The following is a 26,881-nucleotide window of genomic DNA, read 5'->3' as shown; positions in this document are numbered from 1 at the left end:
TTTCAACAAAGTTGAATTTTGCAAATCAATAATCTCCAATTGAAGTGACGATGACAAGTCATCGGGGGAAACTGAAAAAGGAGTGCTGCACACCTTAAGTTCCATTTCCGAACTAGTGAGGCCTCAGTATCGTGTTTCAAACGACGTGATGACCTGCTTTAACTTTGCTTGGTAATCCACAAAAGTAGTACCTTCAGGTAGTTTTAAAGAAGCAAGACGAATGAGGAATGTTAAATGTCCATTACTCATATGCCTCTCAAATAAACGTAACTTTTCCATGAACGCTTTGATCTGGTCATGCATGTCAACGATTAGCTGCCCTTTGCTCTGCAATGACAGATTTAAATTATTCAGATGCATAGTTATGCCAGCTAGGAACGCCAGGTCTGATATTCATTTTATACCTTTCAGACAATGCATTTCTTCCCCTTTCATTTTGAGAAAAAGGGATATTTCCTCATGAATGGCAAAGAAATCATCAAGAACCTTTCCCGACTCAGCCAATGAACTGTACTGTGGTAAGGTATATCCCCATACTCGGCTTCCATATCTTTCAGACATCCTTTGAATTGGTGATGCCACACAAAATTCACACACTTCACGACATCTTTCATTATACGACCTAGCTCTACTATTTCAGCAAACAGTGCCTCTTGGTGAATAAAACAATGAAGAGTCAAAATGTCTTTCCCAAATTCATCCCTGAAGTTTATTTTTCAAACGAGAAGCAAAACCTTGGTGATGCCCGATCACTTGTGGTGCACCGTCTGTCGCTACAGAATGGAGCTTATCCCTTGGCAAATTCATATTGTACACTGATTCACAAACAGCTTTATAAAATGTCACGTCCTGTTGTGGTGCAATCGAGTGGTACCACATCCAAGAGTTCTTCAGTTACTTGCAGCTCCATGTCGACACCACGCACAAAGACTGCAAGCTGAGCACAGTCCGATATGTCAGTGCTTTCGTCAAGCGCTATCGAAAATACAACAAAGCTCTCCGCCTTTTTCCTGAGCTTTGTCTCTAAAGCAGCTGTCATGTCCAGGATTCTATGAGACATTGTTTGCTTCGACAGGCAAACCCCTTCAATTGCCTGCACCTCTCTAGGAAACAAACATTCTGCAACTGCTACCATGCACAATTTTACGAGTTGTCCCACCGAAAACGGCTTGCCACTCATCGCAATGATGTGAGCAGCCCTTTAGCTTTCTCGAATTGCAGATTCAGTAGTGCTTTCTCTGTTCTCATTCACCTGAAAATTATAAACTCATTACAGAACACGAACTATGTTGAATGTTTTGATACCCTCCGTATTATAAAACCGTTTTTAAACTTACGTCTCTTGGTATGTCGTTCTTAAGCCTGTCTACCAGTTCTCTGCATGAAACACTTTCTACCTGATCATAGTGCACTGCGTGAAGATGTGTATAATGTCATTGTATATTGTACCTCTTCGCAGAATTAAATACTTTATGACATACAAGACACTGCGGATGACCACCCCTCTTAATGAATAGAAAGGTATCCTCCAATAGATGTAAAGGGCTCCCACGGCTAGTCATAGCTGTCATTTAACATGTATTATTGCATCAGTTGTGGCTGCATGCGGCCAGGGGCAGTGAGTTCACTTTCCCCCCTCCACGCAGGCTCCGAGCTGCCACAGTGAGTGCTCTGGAGCGCTCCGGCTCCCTGGAGCTCGGTTGGAACAGCCAGATGTACAGTGTGTGGAGAGTTAGTCAGGAGATTTTTGGGAAGAGAGTGTACAGTATTTGAAGAGTTGGTTAGGAGATTTGTGCAAATTTCTGAAAAATAGCTGTTGAATTTATTGGCAATTTTATGTGCATTTTCAGTCTTTGGTTCTTCTATATTGGTGACTGAATGAATGTACAATGTAACATGCATAAGATTTTTTAAAATCCTATACTTACTTTATAGAAAACAGTCTAATAACATACTTTGTTATTGGGTTATGAATGTCTTTGAGTTTCCAAATTCAGGTTCTCTAAAGTTAATTTGTCACACATGACCTTTACTACCAATGAAGTGTGGCTATGTAATGTTCCCAGAACTGTGAATGTTCATTTGTTTAATTTGTGCACTATCTACTCACATTATATAATTTGCATTAATCATATTGATAACAGATCTGTTGCATTGTTTCGTAACAGGTGATAAGAGATGGCTTCATATACAATCAGTCAGTGGAAACATTCCGTGAAGTGTGGGAGCCCAAATATACAGGAGCACACTGGTTAGATATGGAATCTAGAACACTATGCCCTGGCCTTAAGTACTTTGTAGTTTTCTCAAGTGTAGCTGCAGGATGTGGTATGCCTGGCCAATCAAATTATGCCTTTGCCAACTGTGCAGTAGAACGTCTAGTAAGTGTATGAGAGAAAAAAAAATTCTTATTGTTTTAATTTTAAATTTTCTATCATCTCTATAGCTGAACAAGAGATTGTTCTTTTAGAAATTACATCTCTGTTAAGGTAACATTAACACTTTCAAGATGTAGCCTGAGTCTTACAAGTTGGTGTTTTAATTTATTATTTCGTTATTACTAACTGTATTCACACTGCATTTTTCAGACAGTATCAACATATGCTACTGAATAAACCTGAAAAATTACAGCATTCTGTGACTCATAGTTCAGAAGACATCTGTGGCTATGAGCCAGTGTTCTAGTGAGACTTGGACCTATCTTGAAAGTATTAATTTGCTTTGATAGAGTACAGCTGACTTTATTTTCTGGTAATTATAAAAAAAACCTGTAATGTAGTAACAACAGTTAATAATGAAACACATAAATGATGCAATGAGTGCTGCCCCTGATAGTACATGGGTCTCGTGTTCTAAAAGAAGAAGAATATTAGTCAGTTATTCACCACAAACCATATTATGACAGATAGGTTTAGTTGATGAAGGGTTTATATGTAGTGTATACTATTTTTCTTTGTATGCTTGTTAAAAATTGAAGCACTGTATGCAGCAAGGCCACCCGTACCGAAGAGCATGGGGAGCCTCCCCACCCTCCGAGCTCTTAGAGAAAGGAATAAACATGGTGTAGTCAGATGCTTTTCTTTCAAGAAAGTGATCTATTAAAAGTTGGTTTCCCATCTTCCAAAATACTATAAATACTTCTTACTCCCAGATCTAGCCCCCCCCCCCCCCTCCTCAACTGTAAACTACTCTATGGGCACCCTTGGTATGCAGTATGCCACAAATGTCAAACTGGCATAAAGTGTACCACACATTTTTATATGAAAACTACTAACATTTCATAGCAATTACACAAACTACGGAGGTATAATACCAAATACATTTTGTATATAAGGAAAGATTATGCAGTGTGTTTCTCATGCAAAAATCACATTTGAATGATGTTTGTTTGTGAGAAGATCTTGGTAGAACGTGAAACACCTACCAACATGTGTCACAATTCATCAGTGGCAGTATCACAGTATCACTGCAGTTTATTATCCCATGATACTGCTACTTGTGCTGGCCAAATCCCAAAAGTGTCATGCAAATATAGAACCAGTTGGTGGGGGAGGGTAACACCCAATCACATGCAGGATCTCAGTGACCCCATGTGGGTATTGCCTGAGGGGCCAGACGTATTGTTCACTCAGTGTCCAGGTTCATACAGTTGTGTCATGTATCTTGACTCAAGAAACAGGCTTGGTTTGAGCAAGACATGTATGAACACAAGTAGTTCAGTAACTTCCGAAGGAGCACATAACATCAATATAGTGACAATTGTTATTGCTTTCCTTGACATGATGACAGAGAGAGTCAATGGAGCAGACAATGACATCACTGGCCACAGGAGTGGCACCATGTCGTCTTTGACCTGCATACATATCCATGCTTGGAGAATCCAAGAAGAACAAATGTTGTCAGACTATCATCATACAAGCTAAGCATCTGGTGTGATGCTGTGGTGTGTCATTACATATACAACATGTCCACCTTTGGTATGCCTAGCTGGTAATACAGACAGCAACTCTTACATTTCTTAAGTGTTAACGCCAATAGCTGTGCCCTATGTTAAGATCTGCATGATGTTATCTTTCAGCCATATAATGCAAACATCATGTTGCCTGTGGTGTCCTGATCTACCTCAGTACAGAACAGTGGCAGGAACAGAAAAACCTCAAGGAGCGGGCACTAAAGATATCCTGAGCTATCTTTACTTTTACCCTAATAAAAAATAATCAAGTCACATGAAAAGGTTAAGAAAGTTTTATTTAAACTGATTCTACACATATACAAGACAATATTATCTTATGATATAAAAAAGTTACAATAGTGGTTCTCTTCCCTAAATGATGAATTCTGTGTGCCTATTCTTCCTGGCAAATTGGTTGATTACATCATCAATACGACAATCAATGTCAGGGTGAGTGTTCAATAGAGCTAAGCCATTAAGTTGATCCTCCTCCATTGTCGACCTCAGCCACGTTTTGTATGCCACAATGTTGATAAACTTCTTTCTACTGTAGCAGTAGATGCAGGTAGACAATCAGATATTTTGTACAGCTTGAGCAAAGTAGGATAGTCAGATCTAGGACAAACAGACACCGTTTGCATCTCTTTTTAATCACAAAGAGTGATTCTTCTTCAAAGAAAAGTAGTTCAGTTAAGCACTGATTCAATTTATCTGCCAGATCATTACTGTCATGTTTCAGTAGTTGTGAGGGCAAATGTATGTTGAATTTTAAATGATAAATATTTTCTTCAGCAAAACATTTTCTCATGTCAGTCATAACATGGTCCAGTGTTGGAATAAAAACAATTCTTTTCCAATACCTCATAGCATCATCATTATGATTGCAGTTTTCACTGTGTCTTTGTCTGCCTGTAATTCTTCCGTAACTGCCTTCACCTCTTCAGTATGAGCAAAGTGGCTATCAGAATTAGCTCTCATGCCATCATACACCTTGAGCATTGAATCTAATTTTGCTTTTGCCATCGTGATGTCCAAGCTAGGGTCTCATAAAATTTTGCTGTGTGGTTATGCAATGCTCATAATGTCACTCAGTGTAAACAGAGTGATAATAAACTCACAATTAGAGAGAGCTCGAAGGAAAATATTGGCTTTGGCAGCCATTGTTCTATCACTCCAAAACTGTATTTCTTTAAGAACTTTGCTAACTGTTGCAAGATCAGCTGCAAATTGAATAACAGCGTCATGTTGCTCAACCCACCTTGTTTGACGTGACTGCGCAATTGTTTTACGTGACTCTTCAGTGTTGCGAATGGCTTGCTAGATGCTGTAAAGAACGATACTACTGTTTCTTCAATAGTTACAAGCTAGTTTCCACACTTGTAACTTTGCAACTGTGAGAAACAGCAATGTTGAGCTGATAACTTCAACAAGGTGCTACTTGCACATTGATAGCTTTCTTTTTTATTGTATTCACAGCTCCTTTCAATTCTGACATATTAACTGAGCAATCACACAGCCTATACCCACACAGTTCTCCAGTGACAGAGAAAGGCTTTTCAGTCTCCATAGAATTGTAGTTCCTAATACTTCACCAGTAACTCTATGCTCTACATCTTGACTCTCTTAGAGGTTCATTGTCAATGTTTCCATTACAATCATTGTCTTTATGGATATCAACGAAACCCAAAAATCTTTCGTGTAATTTGCCACCACCGTCAACATATCTAGCAGCTAAACTCAGTTGGGCACGTGCAGTATGTCCATGGTCTTATTGAAGATTATGCTGTAATAATGAGAATCTTTGATTTCCTCCAGTATTCTTGATAACATCACTATTTCACAGCATGACATAAGTTTGTTACGTGTTGTTTTACTTATGCAAGTGGTGTTTGCTTTAGTGGTCTCAAGGTGATGTTTTAGTTGCAAGTCTCCAGCGTCAATTATAAATCTTAGAAGAGCTCTAAAGTTTCCCTCATTACTCACTATACTTTCATGATCATTTTGTTTTCTAATAGACTCCCATCATCTCTATCCCCTCGCAGAGGAATATTTTGCTTTACATGAAATATGATTGTTTTTGTTATAGATACAACATGGTCTCTGTTTCCCTAATGCTTTCCATTCCCTGTCTTGAAAATTAATTTATGATCTCAAGTTCGCGTTTGTCTCGTGTCGCCAAAAATAATTTTGAATCTGTTGATACTTAAATGTGGTGCTTGAGTTGAGCATGGGTGTCGAGGTCACCATCTTTACCAGTAAGTTTGGCAAACTTTGTTAGTGGTTCAGTCACAAGTTCCTTGGTGATAATGGATTTCTTTCCTCCAACTATCTTATAATTCACAAAAACTGAACAGTTAATGCAAAGAAGTCCCTTTTTAACTTGTGAGAACACCAGCCATGGATGCTGTTTAAAGTGATTATTATGCACCTGTCAGTGTTCAACCTATCCCCTCTTGTTGTGCTTGGAAGTAGGAAAGATATAACTGTTTCCAGTTTTCCTTGGAGATGTGAGAAGCTTGTATTGTATATCATCACTAATATTTCCTGACACTAATATATCCAAATAATTGCCAATAGCCATGGGATTAAAGGAATTAGTCGATGAATTGTGTTGTGGAAGTTTCGATGAAGTGCTGGGCTCTGACTGTACATCAGGTGGTGTTTTTATGGCCGAATGGTGATCAGAATCTTCAGATTTTTCTACTTTTCTTTTTTTTTTTTTTTTTTACATAACAATCCATTCTATTATACTGTTATGACATATGTAAATTAGATGCCAATTTTTCTCAACTTAAAACTTTATTCACGCTGAAAACTGCAACACTAGTACTCTTAGCACTAAATCACACATGGTCACACTCCACATTTTTCTAATATCACTGAGCACAACACTGACTGAAGTCTGTGGTAATAGCCAATAATCACAGTTGTTCACTTTTTATCACTTCCAAGTTATCGCAATGATTGTAGCTTTCAAACTGACTACCAGGCAGTGACCCTGCTTGATTTACATATGGTATGTGGTTCGGTTGTTTTGAGAACATTTGCTGCCAGAATGTACACTTCCAGACCTTTATGGAGTATGAACAAATACTTACTGTGAAAGCGACAAGCCAATATGTATCTTATGATGTATAATACAAGGGTGAGTTTCTGATGTTGATGTCATCCGGCAATTTGTGTGTGTTGAACTTTTATTGTCAATTCCGTTCCTTTCTAAGGCATTCGATAGAGGGCCTATGTAGTAACAATGCATTTTTAGGAATCTTCTTGCAAGTCACTATTAATGGATATATACACAGCAATAGTTTCCCATACCTAACTCATATTACGAGTTAGGTATGAGAAACTATTGTTACTTTATTAGTAAAAATGTTGTTACAAGTCTCGTAACAATAGTTTTACTGAGAAATTACTGTATTACTATTATTAATACTTCACAATCAACTGATAACTCTCACTCTTGACTAATCTTCACATTTGCACTTGCTTCAACTTGGACTTTTTACTTTTCATTCTTCAGTCTTAATATTTCTGCTTCTAAATGTAAACTAGCTTTGTATTTAGCAAATAATCCGTATTTATAATGCTATTTATTGAAGATTCATGACTTTTCTTGAACAAATCCAAGATAGAATAATGTATCAAGATCACTAGAATGGCCATGACTTTTCTCCTGGGTATGTGTTAGCTATCTATGTGCTGGACAGAAATGTATAAAATAAGATTACATAGGAAAGTACAACTACTCGATAAGTCGATTCAGTTGAGTCAACTGACAAAAGAAATGAACAAATAGCTTGTGGGCTGACTGGCGGGGACGGTGTGGTTGCAATGCGGGCGGCCACACAAAGGGGGTGGGGTGCGCACCCCCATATGTATCCGCCACTGATACAGAAAGTGTTCACCTGTTGTCCTGGCCTGCACATTCTCTAGATCTCTTACTTGTTGAAAACTTAATAGCAATGTATTTCCAAGAGACAGCCATTCCACCATTTGCTGGCCACTATGAAACATTAACTCTGATGAATAGATGAAGCAGTATAGAATGACATACCAGTATTTGTCATCTAAGCTCTGTTTGACTTGAAGCCCTGCTGTGTTAGAGCCTCTGTTGTAGCCAGAGATGGCTGCTCTGCGTACAGAATTTCTTACCCTTTACACCCCATAAATCATTTACATAATTTAATCATGTATTCATCCAACTATTCTGTTACAATAAGTAACATTTTGTTTCTTGGTATCCTTCTTGGGGTCACAGTTTTAATGGCAGTGTGTACTTGTATTTATAAGTAAGTTAACAAATAACCTCAAAAACTGCTAGGACACTATTTATTCACTGGTTTCACACACACACATGCACACACACACGCACACACACACACACACACACACACACACACACACACACTGCACAATCATCAGGATCATGCTGTTACTTTTGCTTGGATATTATGTTCTTTGTGTATTTACATCTCTTTATGAGAAAACCTGAGTAAACATCTCTCCAAATTTCAATGAGATGTGGAAATGAGGAAAATGTAAATGCAGCTGCTTTTAGTGGAGGCTTCTGACTTCTGTTTGGCGTGCACATTCTAAACAACCCAGTCTCACTGCCTAATTAAACAATGATGATAGTGAACTGACAAAAATTACTTTTTTGAAATTTCTGTCTAAATGAATACACAGAAATGTTTGTAGTTCAAGAAATGTTTGTAGTTCACTATATGGAACAGGAAGTGCAGATAGACACTGCCTGTGATACCTGTTGTATAAAAAAGTTACACTCATCTTAATTCTCTCAATGCCAAAGTATGTATTGTTTTTGCTCAATATTCTGTGATAAGCAGGGTATATCCTTGGTGAGAGACACCAGAGCCTCTCCTGTTACAGAACAAAGTCTAACTCTTCCTGAAATTGATGTTTCATGATAATCCATTCATCAAACAATAATATTCAAATGACAAGTACGCTTTGTAAAATATATTGTTGGGTAATTCTTTTAAATATAGATTTAATGACAGATTTTTTTATATTTGGCAAGAATAATATTGTCTGAAGTTAGCTGGCTTAGAAAACAAGACTGATCACATAGGATAATTAATATTTTCAGTAACTGAGTGAAAATAAGAAGAAACAGATGTTCAAAATATAATGAAAAAAAGAGTATGAGAAATGAATTTTCACAAAAATGGTTGCAAAACATCATAATGGATCAACAAACTCACACACAGAAAATATGTTTTGCGAATGTTAGAATGAAAATGGCATCAAGAGGTTCATGTGACACAGCTGTATCATCATCTGCTAGTGACAGACATCATAAAAGTATATATTCATTTCAATACTCTCCCATTTAATACCATACACAATTATGTATGGGACCCTATGGAACCCTAAGTATATTATGATACCATTAATTATCCTATGGACTTTAGTTTCTACTTTGACTCCAGTTTTCAAAATGTCAAACACTTTAGTGTAAATAATAGATATTTGTGATTTTTTGGCTGTGTTAATTGTTGAATATTTGACTTTCTTCAGTTTCAAAGTAGAATGACGCAGTATTTGCACAGATATCACTAACTTATATACAAAAAGAAAAAAAATTTGATGCCTCACACATTTTATTACACTACAAAATATTATTATTATTATTCATTTTTTAAATCACTGTTCATACGGTTAGTAGTATTCATTTACATTCACATAATGTAGTACATGTAAGATGTAATAGATTATAAAATTTGTTATGAAACCCTTTCTCTAAAACTTTTCTTCACTCTTTCATCACTGTTCTACACTGATTTAAAGAACCATGTCATCATAATCATTTTTGTCAAGTATAAAAGTTCTTGTCACTTACTCCTCCTATTTCTAGTCCACTTGTAATTAATAGTAATGGTTCCTTCATCTCATTCACTTTAAGTTCCTTCTTTTGTGTTTAGTACTCATATCATTATTGAAGTCTCCTCAGCATGTCTGTTTCACCAGTTTTTTTTTCTTTCCAAGAAAGTCAGACGTAGGTTTCTAAAGCTATTTTCGTCTTAAGATTAGTGTAGTAGAAAGATATGACATAATAAAAGGGAAAATTGTTCATGACAGTAAAAGACTTTAAGCAAGGTGTCGGTTCCAGCAGTTACTAAGACTAAGTACAAAACATGGTAATAAGTTCCCAGTAACATAACCATAGATTTTACACTGTGCATGTAATCATATTTACATTTCAGAAGAAGATGAAAGGATTTTCTATCGACTGTAAGACACATACTACATTTAGAGTGAACACACTGTTTCATTTTTAGTTGACCAAACCAAAAATAATTATTTTTAATGTAAAATTAAACATTAGAACCTGCAGCTAGGAATATCAACAATGTAGCAAAAGATAGATTGCTAATTACTGTAAAGATGACATATCAATTAACAGACAGGCACAATTAAAAGACATTTACACAAAGCTCTCAGCCACAGCTTCTAGCACTCTGGACGACTTAAAAGTGGTGAAGTATATGTGTAGACTCGCACTTCCTTAACGATACGACTCACTTGAGATTTTCAGCTGACTTTCCTTGCTGGTTAGCTTGCTGCTGCAACCTCCTATTCTCTTCTTCTCCAAAGTATACTAGCTAGGAACAGGAATTTCTCAAGACTCTTTCTACTTATAAAAATAAGCAGATGTACGCAGTTTCTTTTGCTTCACTTAATGATGTGCATCAACTTTGGCATTTAACAAACCTAGGTTTGTTGCTTCACTACTAAAGATTTCACTCTGGTTATTTAGAACTTCACTCTGAGCATTTAAACTAGAATTACTAAACCTACTTCTTTACTTTGAGTTGCATTTAGTTCCTTACTTAAAGTAGCATTTTGAGCAATTTAAACTGTCCTCTGGCCATCTAATTTAGTATTTAATTGAGTACTTTGATCTTCTAATTTATCATTTAAAGTTTTCGTCAAATTTACTAACTCCGACCAGTTAGGTCCTTCTTTCGTAACTCTCACAGCCATTGTTGGTTTGTGAGTTTCCCCAACTTGCTGTTTGTTATTCATAATTTTACCAACTTTGGACCTTGTGAGCATTTAAAAATTAAATTTAAGCATAATAACTACACTAATGTAGTTCATGCATCAGTTTCTACCACATTGTATTTAAACAATGAAGTTCTGCTTCATGCTCACCCGGCGTAGAATTTGGGCTGCGTCGATGAGTGAATGTGTAATCAGCAGCAGTGAACAGCAACTGGTGCCAGTGGCATTGGTCATTGGTTTCTGCATAGGTGTTGGTGAGCAGAAGTGGAAGTGGGTCAGCACTGGTGAACAGCAACTGGTGCTGGTGGTGTCGGATGTTGGTTTCCGCATGTGCATCCCCTCGATGTGTGTGAGAGCTATCAATTCCCCGCACCTGATCTTCTTAGTCAAAGTGATCTTGGCGTATTTCTTCTTAGGAAAACACACTAGAATCTTCTTCACTATTTCTCAATTCAATTTTTTTCTCTTTTGAATACTCGGGCATGTCCTGAAGTCTCGGAGTAAATTCTTTATCGTGTTTGGTTTAGTTGCTATAGCAACGTACAACATCCACTTTTCTCATTTTTTGGTCTTAGAATTCCTGTTTTTTGAGTCCTTTTTCACTGGTTGCATGTTCTAATGCTTTGGATGACTTAAAGTGTTGAAGTATGTGTGTAAATTCCCACTTCCTTAACGATATGACTTACTTGAGATTGTCAGCCAACTTTCCTTGCTGGTTAGCTTGCTGCTGCAACCTTCTTTTCTCTTCTTCTCTGAAGTATATTTGCTAGGAACAGGAATTTCTCAAGACTCTTTCTACTTATAAAAATAAGCAGACGTACACAGTTTCTTTTGATTCACTTAACGATGTATATTTAAACATCAAACTTTTACAAATCTTATTCTCCACATAAACAAACATTGTCAAGTAAGTCTCCTCATATATCCAAAAGTTAGAAACAAAGTTCATTTACACATAAGAGAAAGTTGGCTTAAAAACCATGTCCATTCTCATCCTGAATCGGAATACATGTCTTATCCTCTCCAAGTCCAAAACGAGCATCCTTTTAACAATATTTCAACTATTCTTCTTTTTTTTTTCACTGCAATATTCAAAGTTATAAAGCAGTGTGGAATAACATGGAAGTTTCTTGAGTCTGTCATGTTCTTTCATTAAACTTCCATGGTGCGACTGGCAAACATTTGTCAGTGCTGTTCAACCGCCGGTCTACAACACACTTCAGACCTGCACACACAGACAGGCGACACGCAGTAGATAGGCTCTCTCACACTTATATTTAAAATATCATGTGTTCAAGATGGTCAAAGGGTGAGTGGTTCTTGAATTTATGCGGAAATTCTCAAAACACTACTAGGTTTCATCAGAAAAAGAGGAACACATACGATTCATTCACACAAGTATGCACACCTCATGCATACATCACTGTCAGCTCTGGCAGCTTGGGCCTGAGCTGCATATGATCTCAGACAGAGCCCACACATTTAAACAACCCAGTCTCATAGTTTAATTCAACAGTGATGATAGCCAACTGACTAAAATTATTTCTTCAAAACTTCTGTCTACAGTAATAGTCACAGAAATGTTTACAGATCACTTCATGGGATGAGGAGTGCAGATGGATGCTACTTACGTTAATTAAGTGTTGTTGAAATCTGAAGTTAAAAAATTGTACTCACCTTAATTCTCTTGATATTGAAGTAAATGTGATGTTGCTTGCTGTCCTGTGATAAAATGGTGTATATTCTCAGTGAGAGAAGCCAGAGTTTGTCACATTTCAGAACAAAATCTATTCAATCCACTCACCAAACAGTAAGGTTAATAATGAAGTACTGTTCATGCCTGAATTAATATAAGTGTGTAAACTTGTTACATTGTAAATGAAACACTTTTTAAAGAATCACTTTTATATATTTCACATATTTGACAAATCACATCTTGAGTGCGGACACTTTATGTACATCGACATAACTTTATGAATGCATTTTACTTGAGTGCAATCGAAAGAAGTTCCAGTCTTGCCTCACTGTGTCTGTTTACAATCAACTCTTCATACCAACTCTCCACATACCAACTAACCGAATATCACAAAGTAAAACAACAGCTCACAGAGTTTCTTAGATAACAATACAATTCAATTGCAGTAACTTTTATGTAGAAAATAATATTTGAATGACAAGTACATTTTGTAAAATATAAATTGTTGGATAATTCTTTTAAATGTAGATTTTATAATGGATTTTTATTATTTTCGATTTGGCAAGAATAAGTTTATTTGATTATAACTGATATAGAAAGCAATGATCTTATAGGATAATTGATGTTTTCAGTAACTAGGTGAAAGTAAGAAGAAACATATATATTGAAAAAAAATAATGCGATAAATGAATTTTCAAAAAAAAAATAGTTACTATACATCATAATGGATTTACAAACTCACACAAAGAAAATATGTATTTTAAATGCAACAAAATATAGTTAGAATGAGAATGATATTGAGGGATTTGTGACACTGCTGTATCATTGTCTACTACTCTACAGATATCAGTAAAGTATAGATTTATTTCAACATTCACTTCCTAATTCAATAGTGTTAGCATATATTTTTACAAAATATTAGTTTCATTTGGTATTGAACAATATGGTACCTGTTTGAATGAAACATGTATTAATCTTCCATCTAGGCCAACTGCATCTCATTTGTATTTCTTCAGCTTTTCTTTTTGACATCAAATAATTGACCTCATGCTTTTCATCAGTGAAATCTTGTCTCCAAAAGAACACATTTGTGACAGTTTTGAAAGTTATGTCGGCAGTCAAGAATGCCTCGAGGCAGCTTGTAAAACAATTGATGGCTGTAGGGCAGTAGGTGCATCCTTCTGGTGGTGGGAGAGGTACTCTGAGGTCTAGCTGGGCATGTTCAAATCCGTGATTTGGAGGAAGAAATGTACCACAGTATGCCACTGCTGACACAAGGACGCATTCTCACGATGGCAGAAAGCATATGTCAGTGTTTTACGAGGTGCATTCAAGTTCTAAGGCCTCCAATTTTTTTTCTAATTAACTACTCACCCAAAATCGATGAAACTGGCGTTACTTCTCGACGTAATCGCCCTGCAGACGTACACATTTTTGACAATGCTGATGCCATGATTCCATGGCAGCAGCGAAGGCTGCTTTAGGAGTCTGTTTTGACCACTGGAAAATCGCTGAGGCAATAGCAGCACGGCTGGTGAATGTGCGGCCACGGAGAGTGTCTTTCATTGTTGGAAAAAGCCAAAAGTCACTAGGAGCCAGGTCAGGTGAGTAGGGAGCATGAGGAATCACTTTGAAGTTGTTATCATGAAGAAACTTTTGCATAACGTTAGCTCGATGTGCGGGTGTGTTGTCTTCATGAAACAGCACACGCGCAGCCCTTCCCGGATGTTTTTGTTGCAGTGCAGGAAGGAATTTGTTCTTCAAAACATTTTTGTAGGATGCACCTGTTACCATAGTGCCCTTTGGAACGCAATGGGTAAGAATTATGCCCCCGCTGTCTCAGAACATGGTCACCATCATTTTTCAGCACTGGCGGTTACCCGAAATTTTTTTGGTGGCGGTGAATCTGTGTGCTTCCATTGAGCTGACTGGCGCTTTGTTTCTGGATTGAAAAATGGCATCCACGTCTCATCCATTGTCACAACCGACGAAACGAAAGTCCCATTCATGCTGTCATTGCGCGTCAACATTGCTTGGCAACATGCCACACTGGCAGCCATGTGGTCGTCCGTCAGCATTCGTGGCACCCACCTGGATGACATTTTTCGCATTTTCAGGTCGTCATGCAGGATTGTATGCATAGAACCCACAGAATGCCAACTCTGGAGGTGATCTGTTCAACAGTCATTCGGCGATCCCCCAAAACAATTCTCTCCACTTTCTCGATCATGTCGTCAGACCGGCTTGTGCGAGCCCAAAATTGTTTCGGTTTGTTGTCACACGATGTTCTGCCTTCACTAAACTGTCACACCCACGAACACACTTTTGACACATCCATAACTCCCTCACCACATGTCTCCTTCAACTGTCAATGAATTTCAATTGGTTTCACACCTTGCAAATTCAGAAAACGAATGATTGCACACTGTTCAAGTAAGGAAAACATCGCCATTTTAAGTATTTAAAACAGTTCTCATTCTCGCCGCTGGCGGTAAAATTCCATCTGCTATACGGTGCTGCCATCTCTGGGACGTATTGACAATGAACGTGGCCTCATTTTAAAACAGTGCTCTTTCCAGTCCGGAGAAAAAAAATCGGAGGCCTTAGAACTTGAATGCACCTCGTATGTTCTGTGATGAGAGTGAACTGCTGTCCCTCCAACATGTGACAAAATTTCTTAATAGCAGCATACAGTTTGCAATCAGTTCTGTTGATACAGCAATAATTTTTTACAGAAAAAGGCTAAAAGCTGCCAGTGCTCATCTATTTGGTTGTTGTGGTGTAGCACCAATTGCAGCAGTAGATGCATCAACAGTCAGGGTGAGAGGCACATGCAGAACTGGGTGCACTAAAAGAGTAGCTTCTGCTGTGAGAGTCTTCAGCTTGGTAAATGCCAACTAGGCTTCACTATTCCATTGGAGTTTGTCCTTTGACTTTAGTGCACCATGCACGAATTTATTCAGGAGTGCTTCTAGGAGTGCAAGATTGCAAACCAACTGACAAGAAAAATTGGTTACGTCACGGAACTGTCATAATTCCTTAACTGTCTTTCACTATAGGAAGTTGAAGGGTAGCTTCTACTTTCTCTTGTTGTGGCCGTATCTCTTGCACATTGATAGTATAGCCTAGGAATTGTACTTCAGCTGCTCTGATGATGCCCCCCAATGGGTTGATGAGCAGTCCATGTGTACATAGGCGAGTGAAGATCTGTCATAAGAGTGACAGGTGTTGTGCCTCTGGGTTTGAAGTGGCCAGGATGTCATCAAAATACACAGGACAAAAGTCTAAGTTGGGTGCGACTTTATTCATGAACCATATTCAGGCGGCAGTCCCAGCAATGTCTTCCGATGCTGGTGGAATGCACAAACCAAGTCCATTGTGGGAAAGATGAGCTTACTGGGAATGTAAAATCTTTGATATGTGGTACTGGATATCAATCTGAAATGGTTTTAGCTGTCTATAGTCACCACATGGAAACTATCCATTATTCTTCTTTGGGACCACATGTAGTAGAGATGACCAACTAGTGCTCAATGGGCATCAGATTCCTTGTGCAAGCATGGATGAGAATTACTGCTTCAGTGTCTTCAGTTTCTGGGGTATCAAGTGGTGCAGTCGAGCGGGTGTAGCCAAAATATAGCGCATTGTCAAGTGCTACATAGGTGCTACTATGGGATTCTGGCATGTGATATCCAAGCACTGTCTGATGAGCATCTCCAGGAATTGTCTGATGAACTCTGTGAATGGAGTATCACCAGTAACCATCTATACTGCTGTGTCTTCCACATGATGTGTTTGCCCTTGACATGCTAGTTTCAAAGTGGTGTCAAGAGGGTGTCAGTGATGGAGGTTAGAAAGGAGTCCAAAAATGATAAAAATAATCCACTCTAAGTATGAGATGTTTCATGTCCTGTGCAATGAAGTGTCATTCAAATTTGCACCACAGGCCTAAGTTCAGTGCCATTGTGACATGACCATAAATTGCAATCATGAAGCATTAGCGATGAAAAGGTGGCAGTCATCACAGTTGTGACTCATTAGATGGGCAGGGGGATAGACTGACACATCAGCAACTGGGTCTACGAAAAACGGTAGCTTTGTGCCATGTTCCATTACAAACGCTTAATGGCTGCTGTTTGGAGAGCCATTGGCCTTCTTCAGTGACTTCTTGCTGAGTTTTCCTGTTTACATAGTGGGCTACAACTCTCCACTTCGGAACCATACTGTCGGTGGTACAAGCAGATTCTGGCTGACGAAGGTTAGCGGCTTTGATTTCCCTGTGAGCAATGACGATGAGGTAGGTGACTGGTAGTGTGGGTCTGTAGTGTAGCAACGTGCTCAGTGAGCTCAGCAACCTGTGCTTGTAACATGGTGAGGGTGTTATCTGCCTGAGGCTGTGGGCAAACTGTTGCAACGTACATTGACAAATATGTTTCTGTTTTGTGATCTGCGATTTGCTCGAGTGCATCTAGATCATTGGCACACACTGTCATTAACGTCTGTGCATTGGGTGTCAGGCACAATAGCAGATATTCTGCAGAATATCGTCACTTATAGTGAAATGGTTTGCAGAAGATGTGTGATGCCGTTGATGTGTATGTTCATTGAATTTCATGTCAGTGACCATCAGGGTCGCCAATTGTTGTGGAACTAGATAAATTAATTTTATTGCAACATAAAAACCAAATGAAAACTCACATAACTCCATTTAATAGCACATTCAGCAACAGAATAAAACATATATAAAACAAAGAGAAAATATAAGTCAAGGATTATGTCATAGATAATCATTTAAAAATAGTAATCTCTTGAACATAGTATTATGCCGTACGTAACACTGCACTTCAACTTCTTTCAAGTTCTTCAAGCCATTATATTGTGCAGTCAATTCTTAACACTTAATAAATAGAAAAACGATACTGTTGATTGTTAGTGCCAGAAGTTACCACTGTAGCAAGTGGGGCACCATATAAATCAATTAATCCTGAATGCAGTTGACAAGCTTCCAATTCTCACAAAAATCTCTTAATAGTGATTTTTAATGAGTGAGAGTAATAAATGCAGTGTTTTGAAGCTTTTCCTTTTCTTTTGTATTTGAGATTTTTCTCTTTTGTTTCTCTTTCATTTCTATTACTCCACAAAAAAAAGTAGGTTTGGTAATTGCTTGATGGAGCAGTGACTTGGTATCTTCATACAAAGTTAGGATTAAAACTATGTGCTAGACTGGTATTTGGATGCAGGACCTTTGCCTTTTGGGAGGATATGCACGACTAACTGAGAATAACTATTTCATTAAAGGGGTAGAAGATGTCTCAGTGAACGCTAATTTCTAATTCGTTGCAACTGTTTTATTTTTAGGTTGAATACCGCAGAGAATCTGGATTACCTGGTTTAGCTATTCAGTGGGGACCAATTGCTGATGTTGGACTTGCAGCTGATTTGGAATTTCATTTTGGAGTAAAACATCAAACAATAGCCTCCTGCATGATGGAACTTGAAAAGCTAATGCTAAACCACGAAGAAAGTGTAGCAAGATGTATTTTGATCACCAAAGATACTGGTATTTCCATCAAAGGACATCAAAGAAATGATAAACTGTTAACCAATATTACTAAAGTTCTAGGTTTGTTAACAAATTGAATTTTATATACTTCATATTGAATACTATTTTCTCTTTGTCAACCATATGACAGTCCAGTACATAATATTATTACTTCATGTGTCACATAACTTGTTTGTTAGATGGTTTGTTAAAGTAACAGTGTGGTGGTAAAATAATTCTAAACTTCAAAGATTTAAGCGCAGAAGGAAATTGTTCAGAAGAATGTATTGGATCTAATATCTACAAATAGACCTGACCTCTTTTAGAATGTCAACATCGCAACTGGTATCAGTGACAATGAGCCAGCTGTAGCAACAAGTACAAAGGGCACTTAAAGCAAGTAGAAGGATTTATGTATTCAGCAAACTAGATAATGAGGCAGTTGCATCATATGCCAATAGGAACTTGAAACATTTAGCATTGAAGAGTAGCATGTAGTAGGACTATGGCCCCAATTTATATCAATAATTGATCATGCACCTGATAGGTAGGAATTTAATAGAACAGTTCATGGTTGGAGGGACCCTCCATGTATACAGTCACTGTAAATAAACTTTTAAAGAAACAGAGACACTGGATAGTAGGTGTAAGATAAAGTATAGGGCTATAGACAGAAGAAAGCTAAATGAAACACATTTGTCTATTAAGAAGACAATGTCTGAAGCCTTCAGTGACTACCATAGCTGAATATTACCAAAGAATCTCTCACAAAACTCAAAAGAAATTCTGGTCATATGTAAAGACTGTTAGTGGTACCAAGGCCAGTGCACAGACAATCATGGGTGAGCTGAATAGTGGATAGCAAAACAAAGTCAAAAGCAAAAATGCTGAACGCCATTTTCAGATGTTCCTTTGCCCTGATCCAGTTCTTGCACGTGTGTTGGAATTTCTGTCAGATTCTATGCTGAACTTGCGGATGAGTTAGCTCTATTTTAACCACAACGTATTGTAGATCTGATGAGCCAAAAGTTATGCACATCATAGGGCAGAAAGCATTGGTGAGATGTACTTACCTGCAAGAAGGGTGCCAGAGGTGAAGCACAAATCTACTATCCAATATCATCAACATCAGTCCATTCTAGAATCTTAGAACATATTCTGAGATTGAACAGAATGAGATATCCTGAACAGAATGACCCTCACCCCCCCCCCCCCCCCCCCTCCATGCCATTGTCCATAGATTCTGGAAACATCAGTCAGAGAAAACTCAACTCACACATTTACCACATATCATCCTGAGAGCCATGACTCAAAGCAAGCAGAGAGACACATTATTTCCTGATTTCTGAAATATATTTGACTCAATATTGTAGCAATACTTGCTCACAAAAGTGTGAATGTATTAGTTATCAAGCAAAATTTGTGACTGGCTTGAACATCTCTTGGTAGGGAGAATACAGCCTGTTATCTCAGATGGTTAGTCATCAATAGATGTAAAAGTAATTTAGGCATGCCCCAGGATGTGTTTAGTACTGTACATTAACTATGTTGCAGACAATGCTGATAACCTCATACTTCTTGCAGTTGATGCAGTTAGTTATTTATAATGAAATTCAGTCTGATAAAAGTTGCTCAAATATTCAGTCAGAACTTGGTAAGATTTCAAAGTGGCAAAAATATTGGCAGTTTGCTGTAAATGTTCAGAACTGTCAAACTGTGCATGTCATGAAGTGGAAAAACATAGTATCGTATGACTGCAATTTTTCCACAACCTATGCTGCATGCTGTTTTGAATAGTGTTTAATGTTGCTGGCTGATGTGCTGCAGATTCAAATTCGGATCACCAGAAATTTTTGTTTTGTAGTATTTATCATTTCGAGAAGATTCTAAAAATTACATTCACGAGGGGGGGACCCAAAAGAAACTGGATTCTGAGGGCGCTGCCACTCGTAGACGTAGTGCAGGGTCCTCATGCTAGATGGTGTTAGTAGAGACCTTCATGAAACAGTGTTCAGACGGCATCAGTGTAGAGCTGAATGTGCATGTGTGGTATTGTGTTTCTCTGACTGTTGGCGGGTTACCTCTCCGAAGTCGTTATGGCAACTTTAAAAGAACAAAGAATGTGTGTGAAATTTTGTTTCCTGCTTAAAAAAACTGCAATGGAGACACACCAAATGCTTCAGGAAGCTTTCCAGGAGGACACTATGAGCTGCACACAGGTTTTCGAGTGGTTTGGGTGATTTAAACATGGTGAGGCGTGTGTTGAAGACCAAGCTCGTTCTGGACACTCTTCAACATCGCGAAATGAGGAGAACATTGAAAAGGTCCGCCAAAAGATCAATGAGGATCATCGCCAAACGATCGACCAAATTTCAGCAGAGACAGGAATCAGTTGGAGCTCATGCCAGCTGATCTTGAGTGAGGATTTGCACATGAGATATGTTGCTGTTAAATTTGTTCCACGCCTTCTCACACAGGAGCAAAAAACCATCTGCATGAATGTGTGTCAGGAGGTGAAAACAGAAAGTTCATGTGTTCCAAACTTCTTGAACAAAGTCATTACAGGGGATGAGAGTTGGTGTTACGGGTATGACCCAGAAACCAAGCAAGCATCAAGCCAGTGGAGGATTCCCAACTCTCCTAGACCAAAAAAAGCAACACAAGTGAGGTCAAATGTGAAGACGATGATCATTGTCTTTTTTGATGTTTGTGGAATTGTGCATCGGGAATTCATACCCCCTGGCCAGACTGTTAACCAGCACTTTTACTTGGATGTTTTAAGGCATCTGGGAGAGGATGTGAGGAGGAAACGCCTGGAACTTTGGCAATCAGGTGACTGGTTTCTGCATCACAACAACACTCCAGCACACACGGCCTTACGAGTGACCCACTATTTGGCATCTCGGAGGTGGTCTGTCATTCCCCACACTCCATATTTGCCAGACCCAGCCCCATGCAACTTTTTCCTATTTCCACGAATGAAAAAAACGCTAAAAGGGGAGCATTATGACAATGTGGAGGCGGTAGAAACAGCTTCGCAAAGGACACTGGACAATATCAAACTTGAAGAGTTCCAAACATGCTTCCAACAGTGGGAAAAGAGACTTGACAAGTGTATCACATGTAATGGAGAATATTTTGAAGGTGACTGAAGTAATTTTGTGAAAAGGTTCATCAATAAATTTTTTATGACAACAATCCGGTTTCTTTTGGGTCCCCCCTCGTATATGCAATGTTTGCATATTCTGGAATATTCTGTCTTTTTATAAATAGCACCACCCTCACTCCAGGTGACAGTTCTGTTCTGTCTACACAGTGGAGTGAATAATAAACTTACTTTCTGTACTAGATGTTGTATTTAATTGATGACCGTACTTTTGGATTTGGACTTGATTGTGGTTATGCTATGATATTCGTGGTCACATCAGGTAGTGTGAAACACCTGTATCCCTGTGGCTCCAACTAGGCAATGTAAAAGCCATCATTTACATTGACAGAAACCAGAATACTATTACAACATTGTTCCTAAGATCCATAAATTCAGGAAACCGATCTATTCCAAAACAACAATAAGTCAGCTGCACATGAAACATTCACCTGTGTTTTCCAGATGTCCTAGTAATGACATGACAGAATAGCTCAAATGATTCAACTGGGTCACCAAATGAAGCAGGGGGGGGGGGGGGGGGGGGGGGGAGCCTCACCTCCATTGATGCTTCAACAGCAAGGCAGTGGCTGGTACTTCTGTATAGTGATGGGCAATGGCTATGGGCTCTTGAGGAGCAACTTTGTCACATTTACTTACTGTTGTTTTTGAATCCATGTGTTTCCTGAATTTACACATCTTAAGAACAATGTCCTGATAGTATTCTGGTTTCATGGACAACACTTACCAAGATATCACAGAATATTGTCAATGGCTGACATGTCTGGCGCTAGAAGACCCAGGTTTTTTTCCTGTTATGTCAAATGCTTGTTGCCAAATGCTTATTGTCAACAGCTAAAGAAGGCTGTATTCCATGGTACAAAAGTAATCATGCTGAAGGTCACCCATGGGAAATACGTCCAGTGAGCAGGAACTTATATTGCAAGAATAACTATCAATGACAGAACAGAGGCTTTCAAATCTGTGGAACATCAGAACTCCAGAATCAGTACACAAACATAAGAAAGATTGCTTGGGGCAGCTGTTTGCCATTGAAGATGTATTATCCTACTGTCATCAATGAGATGACTTCCAATAATCAGTCTAGGTGTCAGTTAAACTGTGAATATTATGTTGATTGCAGAAAGTTACTTGGCTCAGTGCCATTGACGAAAAATCATGCTCTGCTGTCCCTGTAGACAATGCATTGTTGGAAGTTACTATCAAACTGTCAATAGAACCAGTCATGACTGAGGAACAACATCAGCAAGTGTTATCTGCTCTGTACCAAAGACAACAAAATCATGAAAAAAGATTTTACCTACTGCCACGCATTGAAGACACCCCAGACTGCTTGAAAGGAACAAAATATTTCACATCAAAAGATATGTGGACAGGCTACTGGTAAATCAAAGTTGACAGTGCTGACCAGGGAAAAATTATTTATGTATTTATCTTTATTCATCCAAGAATCCTCTCAGAATGATATAGGAATTTTCAAGGTAACACTATGAAAATCAGTAGGTCAAAATATACAATGCACAGCATACATAACATGCTTTATGGGAATAGGACAGGTAGTCTATGAGGATAGCTCAGATGATCAGCAGAGAAACCATCCTGGAATTTACCCAAATCAGCTTAGCTGGACAGAGCAACTGCGCTCTCCTGAATATGAGCTCATTGTCTTAACAGTTGCACTGCCTCATTCCGTTGCCTTCATAATACCTGAATGCTTCAAAATTACACCATTTGGGCTATGCAGCTCTCCAGCCACCCTTGAGCGTATGACAGACAACCTGAAAGGTGTGATTTTTTATTAGGCAGGATGATATTGAAGGTTTTTTTTTTTTTTTTTGTGAATTGCACGGTTTTACATTTCTGAACATTTAAAGCACCACTTTGAAATCTTATCAAGATAAAACTGAATATTTAAGCAGCTTCTTTCAGATAGCACTTCATTATACATAAGTGCATCATCTGCTGTAAGTCTGAGGTTACTATTAATATTGTCTGCAGTGTCATTAATATACATCATGAACAGTGATGGTCCCAACACACTCCCTTGAGCCACGACCTGAAGCTACTTCTACATCTGATGTGACTCTCCACCCAAGATAAAATGCTGTGTTCTCCCTACCAAAAGGTTCTCAATCTAGTAACAAATTTCATTTGTTAACCCATATGATTGTACTTTTGACAGTAAGCATATGTGTGGCCAAATGCTTTTAACAAAACAAAAAGTACTGTATCTACCAGACTGCCTTGACCCTAAGCTTTCAGCATGTTGTGTGAGAAAAGTGTGAGTTGGGTTTCATATGATCGATGCTTTCGAAATTGATGCTAATTGGCATTGAGGAGGTCATTCTGTCCAAGAATCTTCACTATGTTTGAGCTCAGACTACATCCTAAGATTCTACAACAGGGGTGACCAAGATTTTGGTTCACAGACCTTGGACAGGCCTGAGTGCCAAAGTACTCAGCCTCACTTCTCATTGCCCCCATCGCCACACTGCACTGTCTGAGCATGAGGAGGGAGAAGAGGGAAAAATAGTAAAAGTACCACATTTAATTAGCTGTATAGTCATACAACATATGACTTGGTTTTGTATTTCACATTTCTCAGCAACATAGATCCCAAGCAAAACAAGTTTTCAGTGTAATTAATTACTTTTGGCATGCTGGAGACTTAATTTTTATTTGGTCCAAACTGTTGACATACAGAAGACACAGACAATTTCTCAGAGTTTGGCTTTCAAGTTGCCACATGATTATGACTTATTTGGTTTCATAATTGAAGAAAGCTCTTTCATGCGAGTATGTCGATCGAAATATTATAACACTTTTGCAACCTCATTATGGAGTTTGATAATCGAAAAAAGGTCTTTCACACAAATATATCAATTGAAATATTATGGCACTTTTGCAACCTCATTATGGAGAATCAGAAAATCTATACAAGAAAAGCAATTAAGACATCCTGGACAGTTTTTATGGAAAAAGATTTGTAATTGAAACTGGAATTACATACTGATCAATCAGTTACATTTGAACATGTGTAGGGGCACATTCAACTGAAATGGCCAACGACCTTGAAAACAGGTGTAAGATTGATAGTATCCTCAAAACCTTTATAAAACTATTATTGTAATTCTTGCAAGGCCACAATGAATTCTTCAAATCATTTACTTTCTTTAACACAATTAAGAGTAGGGAACTGAATTGTTTTTGTCAGAATATGTCCCTTCTACAGCATGTTTTTTTAAATTTTTTATTTTTTAAATGCATCCCCATAAAATCAGAAAGAAGTTATCTTGCAATATTTTATTGTGGGCATGTGCAGTTAAGTCCAAAATGTGAAGTCTGCAATCCATTCCAGATGTTCTAATTTTCATTCCTGCACCCCATTTCCTTCATAAATTTAACAATAGCAAGATTGAAATTGAAAATACCAGCGCACTTTGCAATAATATAAGAAGTCTCCTTACTCTTTATTCATTTCCATTGAAAACTATAGCAACTGAAAACGGAATATCGTTTGTGACTTCAGAAATTTTACTATTCGTACCATAAATTTTTTTCAAGCCATCCATGCCTGTAAATTTAGCACGAAGTCCTTCTTGATGTACAGAAAAATAAATCTGGTCTGTTGATCATTGTAATTTTTTATGCTTTCATTGTCATCTAAATTGTCATCATTGTTTTTGCATGGTACTATAACGTTGTCTCATAGCAAATATGCAGTACCCTTCACTTATATGTGTTGAGAGTTCTCATCCCTCTCTCCAGTCATTCCCATTGAGCTGACTGCAAAATGCCGCACCATAATGCTAAATGAAATCTTGAGAATTTGCGGGTACTTATGGGAAGGACCGAGCAAAGCCAAAGCCAAGTGACAGTCCATGACTCGGCCTGCCAGTGGCCCACACACACTGCATGCATAAAGTTTGGCTGCTGTGGCTGGTCCTGTTCTACAACAAATTGATTTCAAGGGTATTGGATGATAGTTATGTGAATCACTTCTACTACCCTTCTTGCAGACAGGTGCTTCCTATGAATTTTTCCAAGAACTAGGCATGGCTTTTTGTTCGAAGAATCTATGATAGATTATAGTTAAAACAGGAGCTAACACAGCCATAAATTCAGTGTAGAATCTTATAAGGATTCCGTGAGGCCATGGAGCTTAGCTCAGTTTTAATGATTTCAGCTGTTTCTCAACGCCACTGACACTAATATTTATTTCCTTCTTCTTTTCAGTGGTATGAGAATTAAATTTGGCAATTCTCCTAGGTTTTTCTGTGTAAAGGAATGCCAGAAAATGTAGTTAACCATTTCAGCTTTTACTTTGCTACACTCAATTTCAGTCCTTGCCTCATTTGCTAGGGACTGGACACTAAGTTAAGTGTCACTAGCAGACTTTAGATATGACCAAAATTTCTTTGGTTTTAGTGAAATATCACTTGACAATATTCTGCTACGGTAGCCATTGAAGCATCATGCGTTGCTCTCTTGACAGCCAAACACATTTCATTCAGCATCTCTCTGTCTATAGTCCTTTGCTTTGTTTTGCACCTATTATGCAATAGTCTCTGTTTCTTTAGACATTTCTTCACAGCAACGTTATACGAAGGAGTTTCCCTCCTATTATGAACTGTTCTGCTAGGAACCTATCTATCTGGTGCATGATCAACTATTGTTTTAAACTTGAGCCATAGTTCCTCAGCATGCTCCCGCCATGTACTGATTTTTTTTTATCTTTTCCGCTTGTTTCAGTTGTCCTTTGTGCCTTGGTAATCATTGTTGCCACAACTGCATCATGATCACCTATACCAGTTTTGATGTGGACATCCTCAAAGAGATCAGGTCTATTTATTGCAATTAGGCCAAATATATTTCCATCATGAGTGAGGTTCCCAACTGTCTGTTCTAAGTAGTTTTCAGAAAAAACATGTCATCATGTTTCACAGGATGTCTTATCTTGCCCTCTACTAACAAAACTGCAATTTTCCCAATTAATTGTTGGATGATGAAAGCCTCCACCAATCAATGTAGTAAGGTTTTGGAACATATGTACATATGAACTGAGGTTTTCTCTAAAGTTTTCAGTTACATCAGGAGATGAGGCTGGTGGTCAGTAGAAGGATCCAGTTATCATTTTATGCCCACCCATGATAATTAGTCTTGCCCAAACAATCTCTCATGCAGTTTCAATTTCTGTCTCAGTGGATCTGAGTTTCTTGTCTACTGTGACAAATACAGCACCTCCATTTCCAATTTGCGTATCCTTTTGATATACACTTAAATTTTCATCAAAAATTTCACAGCTATCAGTTTCAGATTTCAACCAGCATTCTCTCTCTATGGTCAAACAATAGATGAAGAGAGTTAATGTACTTTTTCATCAGTTGTTAATTAATATTCGATATTGATAACTTAAGACATTGGCTATCTTTGGTTGTTTACAGCGAATGTGTTATCTTTCTGCTTGTAACCTATTGTGTTTTTTGTTGTTAT

General features: G+C 38.1%; 1 protein-coding gene across 1 annotated transcript in view; it reads left to right on the top strand.

Moving 5' to 3' along the window:
• Positions 1–26,881, top strand: part of LOC126474653 (fatty acid synthase-like) — a 332,546-nt gene that overhangs the window by 269,078 nt on the left and 36,587 nt on the right. Inside the window, exons 23-24 of the mRNA XM_050102131.1 lie at positions 2,169–2,381; positions 18,039–18,303. Of these exons, the coding sequence (XP_049958088.1) occupies positions 2,169–2,381; positions 18,039–18,303 (478 nt within the window). The remainder of the gene's footprint in view (positions 1–2,168; positions 2,382–18,038; positions 18,304–26,881) is intronic.

The sequence above is a fragment of the Schistocerca serialis genome, chromosome 4, assembly GCF_023864345.2.
Source record: "Schistocerca serialis cubense isolate TAMUIC-IGC-003099 chromosome 4, iqSchSeri2.2, whole genome shotgun sequence".
NCBI classification, from domain to species: Eukaryota; Metazoa; Arthropoda; class Insecta; order Orthoptera; family Acrididae; genus Schistocerca; species Schistocerca serialis.
The sequence above is the reverse complement of the archived record's forward strand: the minus strand, read 5'-3'. Positions and strand labels throughout refer to the sequence as shown.